The 7,876-nt window shown below is 42.1% G+C and overlaps 1 protein-coding gene across 1 annotated transcript in view; it reads left to right on the forward strand.

Moving 5' to 3' along the window:
* The window catches only part of NPEPL1 (aminopeptidase-like 1), an 18,393-nt gene extending 13,700 nt beyond the window's left edge, over positions 1–4,693 (forward strand). The window contains exons 11-14 of the mRNA XM_009274749.1: positions 658–781; positions 1,957–2,133; positions 2,822–2,932; positions 3,795–4,693. Coding sequence (XP_009273024.1) covers positions 658–781; positions 1,957–2,133; positions 2,822–2,932; positions 3,795–3,953 — 571 coding nt within the window. The 3' untranslated portion in view covers positions 3,954–4,693. The remainder of the gene's footprint in view (positions 1–657; positions 782–1,956; positions 2,134–2,821; positions 2,933–3,794) is intronic.
* Positions 4,694–7,876: the final 3,183 nt, after the last annotated feature.

Consider the following 7,876-nt stretch of genomic DNA (forward strand, 5'->3'; position numbering starts at 1 on the left):
TGCCCCCCAGCCTGCTCGCTGGTGGGGTGGGGTGAGAGGCAGAAAAGGCCTTGACTCTGTGTCAGCACTGCTCAGCAGCAACGAAAACATCCCTGTGTTATCAACACTGTTTCCAGCACAAATCCAAAACATAGCCCCATACTAGCTAATATGGAAAAAATTAACTCTATCCCAGTCAAAACCATCACAGTATGTAAATACACATCAAAATACATATATCATGAGCTGAAGTTTCCTTAAAGCACTTGGGTTTAGGTGTTTTTTCCAGTACACCCAGTTTTCTGTGTCCATTTGTAGTCTATATTGTCTCAGTTGCAAAAGCAGGCTACCATTGTATAAGAATCTTGTTTTAAGCAGAGTATGATACCTCTTCTTATGGCAGTAATTTGTAAAATCCCAGCTCGACGTGCTAGGCGTTATACAGGCCCAACAAGTAGACCCAACCACAAGGACAGTACTATTAGAACCCTTTTCCATGTGTGCTCTGTCTGGATGCTTGCAGCTGGGGAATAAGCAGCCATACAGACTTGCAGAGTCAAATAAGAAAGCACATTTAGGTTTGAGTCTGCTTTCTCATCCAGTATTCTAGTCCAGACAGATGAGTCTTAACTTCCAGCCTGAAGCACTGTTGTATTAAATGCCCTCTCTTCTTCCTAGAACTGTGGAAATCAATAACACTGATGCAGAAGGTAGACTGATACTGGCTGATGGAGTAGCTTACGCATGCAAAGATCTTGGAGCTGATATCATTCTTGATATGGCCACTCTTACTGGAGCTCAGGTACTGATACAGAACTGCTAGCGGATAGGGGGTGCATCCTTTTACTGTCTGCACATCGTACGCTTCTTTGCCTCTGTCCTGCTAGTCTTTGGTGGAAAGTAGATGCTGTGAACTATTGTGACTGATACTGGCTTCCAAAACTTGTGCAAGAGAAAGTTGCCGACAGCAACCCCAGTAAACTGTAATCCTCTGCGCGCGACACGTGCGGTGAATGTGTTACATTTATAACTGCATTATTCAAGCAGGTTTTTTTTGTTCTTTATGCAACTTTTATGCTTTTGCATACTTAAAGAAAAAATAGAATTCTTCTGATGACATTAGCAGCTGGTGTAAGCGATCCAGTATTCAATGTTTGCAATTCAGTAGCTTTATAATTAGCAAAACTGATTTGATGATAGTGATTAGAAATTTTCTTGCCCATAAAATGGCTTACACTGTAAGTCATACACAGACTGACACAAGGGTACAAATTTAATGCTATTGTTTTTTGAAATCTATTCCTGTTTTGTAGAAGGTTATATTGATGAGCAGTGATTCTTGTGGTTTAATTTTCTAGGAAATGAACTGGTCTTCATATCAGGAGAAGTGGTGGCAAATTTTAGAAGCATGAATGTTGCATACGTTGGTGTAAACATCAATCCTTTGAAAGTTTCCCATCATTGTCCTACTGAGAAACTGATGTGATGGTGGCTTCTGGGTTTTGTATATTTGGAAGGAAGCAACCTTTCCAATGAATGAGGATGTTACGTTCAGACTGTGTGATTGACACACATTGCTGGGGTATCCTCTGTGTGTGTTAAGAAGTTTTATTTATAATTCATTGCTGATTTAATTTTATTTCTAAGGATAAATAATTGTAAAGTTGATATAGTTTGCTTGCTCAGTAACTATAAAGAAATATTTTTGTGGGACAGTGGCTTGAATAGGCCAGGCAAATGCAGACTATTCCACTGCAGAATGGATTTTCAGAAATTTTAAAAGATTCAGCAGTAGCTACAATGTCTTTGTCTACATTTGTAACACTACCTTCTTGTGGAGTAGTTTTGAGACACTTTTTTCTTGGTGGTTTTGTTAGATGGAAAGCAGCTGTTAATGCTGAGAGGGAATAGTACAGAATTATCCTACCCAGCACAGTTAAGATGAATCCTTCCTGATTTTGTCTTATATCTCACTAGGGAGTTGCTACGGGAAAGTATCATGCTGCTGTTCTTACCAATAACGAAGAGTGGGAAAAGGCTTGTGTTAAAGCTGGCAGGAACTGTGGAGACTTGGTCCATCCTCTTGTGTATTGCCCTGAGCTCCACTTCAGTGAATTTACCTCTGCTGTAGCTGATATGAAGAACTCTGTGGCAGTAAGATTTTTTTTTTTTTTCCTTTTAAATTGTATTTATTACATAAAACTCTGTGTTTTCTAGATAATGTGCTGGCCTGTTGATAGCTGGCTTGAATGCTCTTCATGTGGGCTGTAATCTTTTAGAAATGGGCCGTATAGTTACGGTCTTCAGGGTCTTTTACCTGGGGATTTTGCAGGCTATATGTCACTACACTGGTATTTAGTATCGATTTTAAACAAGGTAGCTTGCTGCAAAGGTATCTTTAGGCTGCTTGCCTTTTAAGCGTGGCCCTAATATGAGTGCTAAGTTCCTGGATGGAGACCGTTTAAGAAGTAAAGATGAGTATTCCTTAGATCATATACAACCAACAGAGACAGTAACTGGGAATGCAGAAACCAGGAAATTGAGGACAGAGGCCTCGGGGATTGCTGCAGCTGCCTTTGCTGTGTATGAGAGTTCCAGTGTGTGCTAAGTTCCAAAACCACTGCAGAAAGGAGCTTGGGCAGAAGAGGAATTGAGCAGGGCCAGACTGCTACCAGGGATTAAGTCAAAGGATTTACAGTATAGCTGGTTTGCAAGACTGTGTTTTAGGGCCATTCATTAAGCTCTGAATTAGATTTGCACAACTGTCTTTTCAGTAGGCAAGAATAAAACATTGACATTTTCTTTTCTTGCAAGACCAACTGTATTTTTATTATTTCTACAGGACCGAGACAATACTCCAAGCTCCTGTGCTGGGCTCTTCATTGCTTCTCACATTGGCTTCGACTGGCCTGGGGTCTGGGTCCATATAGACATTGCTGCACCTGTTCATGCAGTGAGTATGTTCATGTGACTTCTGACATTTTCCTGGGTGAGCAAGGTGGGTAAAGAAAACTGCTTGTGCCTGCAGATACTCTGAATTCTGTGCAATCAAATTCAAAGTGAGAGAATGAGGTGGAGAAGAGTTCTTTTGAAAAGTATTGACTCTTCGTCTGTGTTGGGAATTTCTTTGTTTTGGTAGCTTCATCTGTTCGTATTTTTCATTTTGGTTTTAAAATATTCTAAGGGCCACTTTAATCAGCAACATCTTTATTATTGTGAACTTTGACAACTTGCCTGCTTTCTGTTCATGGCAAGAGTCCTAGCCTTCCATTTTCACCCATATTGTTTTAAGATGATTGACCAGAGTTGATCATCCTGCCTGCTGACCTGCAGCAGAGAAAACATTTGTTTCCTCTTGGGGGTTTCCCCTCCTCCCTTTGATGGAACTTGTGTATATTCTTTTTTCTTAAAAAACAAGCCAATTTACTCCCCCCATCTCCTTTTTTTTAAACCCAGCTTACTCAGCTCATACTCCAAATCTATGCTCGTGCTGGATGGAACATTCCCTGCCCTGAACAATGCTAGTGTAAATCCACCCTCGAGTCAGTGCGAGCTCTGTTCTCGTGTGAATCAACCGATGTGTTGGTTTAATCTAACCAGGACAGATTCCAGTAGCAGAAGCACAAGCTGAGCAGGCCTGCCAGGGACCCCGAGCATTCGCTGTGGCCATGCGCCATCACTCCTCTTGTTGAGTGAGTAGGTAAATTAAAACTAGATTCAAATTACACTATCTGAAATGTGAATTGTTGTGTGGGTTTTTTTTCTAGGGTGAACGATACTATCTGAAATGTGAATTGTGTGGGTTTTTTTTCTAGGGTGAACGAGCTACCGGCTATGGCGTGGCTTTGTTGCTGTCCCTGTTTGGAGGGGCATCTGAAGACCCTTTGCTAAACATGGTGTCCCCTCTAGGGTGCAATGGAGACTCTCCCACTGAAGATATGGAGAGGGATTCCAAAAGGCGGCGCCTGGTTTAATGCGCCCCCAGCCCTAAGTGACGGGGTGCATGAGTTACCTCACTTTGCACTGATTCATTCTCAAGCAATGAAAATGTCACACATCAGAAATTGCCATTTTTTTTTACTATCATGATAAGATTTATTACTTGTTTCTGATAAAAACAGCCTGATTTCTTGGTGTTTTTAAATTATTGGTGCACACAGTTGCTGAACAATATCAGTGGTGCAGAGTCCAGGCTCAACTAACTGTATCAGGAAGAGGACACGTCCTCCTCTGAGCTCCTCACAAGACCTAACTAAGTGCATTAATGCATGAGAAGCTCTCTCTAGTCTGAAGAAGCGACTGCAGCTATTGCTTACAAAGCCTTCTGAATTACTTATTATACGTGAGGTTTTATCAGACATTTCTGCAGGCCCCACTACATCTCAGAACACAGGACAAGGAAAAAAACCTCTGTAGACTTGGCTTATTCAGTGACAATTTAGCTTAGCAGCAAAGGAGATGTAATGAGAAAAGGCCTATAGTTTTAATAAGGTGCTGTTTCCGCATGTTTAATGTTTTTCTGACCAGTAAAATCAACGAGAGTGGTCCAGAACATATCTCTACGTAAATCTTTCACATACAAATTACAGAATGTATTCATGTTAAATGAGGAAAAAAATAGAGGGACTGTGATTGAGTAAAATCGGTTTACAAAGCAGAGTGGCTTCTTGCCACTTCATAAATTTATTATTATTAAAGCAGCTTACATATCCCATGTGGTGTTTCATGGTGTTATTTACATTTCTGAGAACACCGAGTGCTCCAAAAGTTTGTGTGCGACATCATTACTCCGTTCAAATTCCTTTTCCCAGCACTCATGCGTCTGAAAACAGACCTAGCAGGGCAACAGCTTATACTGAATGGTTTGGGGTAGTTCTGAAGAACTTACACTGATTCACTTCGTTTGTTTGATTCAACGGTAATCAGGGATGCATAGCATTAGTTTCTGTATAAGCCAGTCACAAGGAGCTTAGAAGCACTAGTTTGGCTTGGACACGCACGGAAAATGACTTGCCCCAATTTATGTAATGTCTGCAGCGGAGTTGGGAACAGAGTGACCAAGTTTTAATCAGTGCTGGTCCCTGCCCGGTGGTTCAAGCGTCAGCCTGTGGAAACATTTCTTGGCTCAACCAGTGTTGATGGTGAAAAATCCCACCCAGCACACACTTTTGGCTGCTTTGCAGATAAAGTCAAGCTGAGTTCTGATGAATTACACCTTTCCCTGTGTCGGAGGTGATCTCTGGAGAGAACTGGTGCTAGGTTTTAGATGGAGTTCCAACAATGAGGTACACATCTGGTTTAGGCATGAGTCTTTTTGATTAAAGACCTCATGGAAAGCTTAATGCAGAAGGGAGAAGCAGCAACGTTTTTCATTTTGGTTTTGTGGCTATACTTGATTCTTGGGCAGAATGTAACTTCTTTTTTTTTTTAAATAAAAAACCCAGAACTTCATTACTTCCTGTATTTGCTTCTCCCTTGCTGTTTTGGTTCCCTGGTCCACAGGATCATAGTTTTAGGAAATCTATATATAAATGAGTTCTGCCTTTGGTCATTTTAGACACTTGGTACAAGCGCACTCTGGTACCAACAACTGTTGTGGGAAACGTGTTGATGAAGAGTTATTGTCATTGCTGACTCAGTCTGACCACTGAAGCTAATGGCAAAATGTTCTAATTTCAGTGCTCTGAAATCAAGTCTTCAATCTCCATCTTGTAGAAACACTCTTCAAATTAATCAATTCTAATTTTGAATTTTAGTGTTTTGCCAAAATGAGGCAGATTTTTACATAGAAAGTAGCCTGCTGTTTTGTGGCATAAGGCTAAATTCTAATGTTACTCACCGAATGCAGCAAGCCCAGATAAAGCAGAAATTAGATTTTGATGACTGATTATCATATTCTTTGATTTTGCTGTGTCTCAAAGCATATCATTCTGCTGGATTTAATTTGGAAGGCACTTAATAGAAGCCATCTTTAAAAAGAAATATCTAGTATTAAAGAAATCTAATATGAAATACCTGAAAAGCAAACGGGATAAATATTTAGGAAATCAAAAACTGAAAACCAGGTTAAGTTTGCTTAAGCAGATTAAAATAAATCAATCCAACACCTAATAGTAAAAAGGTCCGATGCTTCCTCTGTTTCAGAGATACAAAATAAAAATCAAGGCTTTTTTTTTTCCCTCCAATTCCATAATAGAATCACTTGCTGTTCCCAATGTACATCATTATTTCCTTCTGTTTAGGCAAGAGGTCTATTCTCTAGAGCAGAAGCTTAGGACCTACACAAGACAGTGATTTGTGAGCTGTACTTACCAAATAAATCATTCTTTCTCTTCTGTGTTTCACAGAGCTTGCACGGGGATTGTTCCCCTTAAGCTCACAGTGTTTCTTAAGCCCCTAACGAGTAGAACTTTAGTTCCTCCAAGACCAGTTTCCACCACCTGGATTTACTTACCTACTTTCAGGCAATGGGCAGTTTTAGCTTCTGCCGCAGCATTCGCCCTGAAGCACTTGGTATGAGACCTGGAGGCAATCTACAGAAGGGGAGATCCCAAAACTGCCTTAGAAGTAGCAGATGCTCAGTGTCAGAAATTACTATGTGGCATAGTTACCAAAGAGAAATAAGCCTGCATCGAGCAGCAAAGCTGGAATTTGGTCTCTGCAGCTGCTACCCACTTCTGCTAATCACTGTGCAGCCTGAAATGAGCATATTGCAAATGCTGTCTGATGTTCTTACTGCCTCTGTGGCCGTCCTGACCGAGTGCTCTACAATTACTAACACATTTAGCTTTACAGTCCCCTCCGCGTGACAAAGCGGCACGGTTATTCACAGGAAACAGATCCAGACACCAGAGGTTGACCTCAGTGGGTTTAGGTGACTACACTTGGAGTATCCTCTGGTACCACTTAAGCAGCTTGAAACAGAAACGATCCTACGGTGGGCAGCGTGCACCTGCATCGTTTCCTGAAACTCTGCTAGGGCCCAAGTCCTCCACGCCGCCGGGTACCCTGGAGCAACCCTTCAAAGATAACAAAGCAGCACAGGGCTCAGTGAGTTGCTGAAGATCACCTCAGTATCTAAGCAGAGAACTGAAACTTGGGGGCTCCCGAGCTCCAGGTTCCCAGATGTCCTTCCACTCCTTGGCTGCCTTCTGAGAAACCACAGGAGACGGAACGGGGTCACGCAGGACCTGGGAGCAGGCTCCAGAAGCAGTACAAAGCCAGGGAGGTGCCTCTAAAGGTTGTTTTCTAGGAATTAGAGCTTAAATTACTACAGCTGTGGGCCCAGCACTTTTAAGAGGAGATTGACAATTAGGCACAAGCTAATACAGTCACCCAGGAGATTTCCTTCTTCTTGTTTCCTTCTTGGAGCTGTGCTGCTGTTACCTGAGGATGGTCCAGTGGAAGCTGAAGTAGGCAGCAGGTGAGTTAGCAAACTCCTCTGCCATGGCCACCCGGCTCTGGGGGCTGATGGTCCCCAGCAGACCAGTGCTGCTCTTTACCTTGGTGACAACAACATCCTCTGGGCAGTAGTTTGCTATGAACTGTGTGGCAGACGCGGGAGAGGAGGACAAGGGTGATCTGGTTCGCTTATTAAAGCAAAGAGGAGTTGGTGTTTTATGGATTGTCCCAGACCAACGTGCTCAGTCAGGGAAAAACCTGTCTGTGATGTTTTGATTTATCTTCAACTTGTAAACCTTACCATAGGGCTGTGCTGTATTTTGTTTGGAGCAAATTAAGCTAAGAGCATATTTTACCACATTTTGGCACTACTAAATGCTGTCTGAATTGGGGACTGGGGACAGGCACATCACCAGAGTCTTATTGAGGGCTCAATCCCTGAGGAAAGATGGACCTACGCAAAACATTGCTTAGGGATTAATTCTTGCTGGGCAGT

This window comes from Aptenodytes forsteri, unplaced genomic scaffold, assembly GCF_000699145.1.
Source record: "Aptenodytes forsteri isolate BGI_AS27 unplaced genomic scaffold, ASM69914v1 Scaffold112, whole genome shotgun sequence".
Taxonomy (NCBI): Eukaryota; Metazoa; Chordata; class Aves; order Sphenisciformes; family Spheniscidae; genus Aptenodytes; species Aptenodytes forsteri.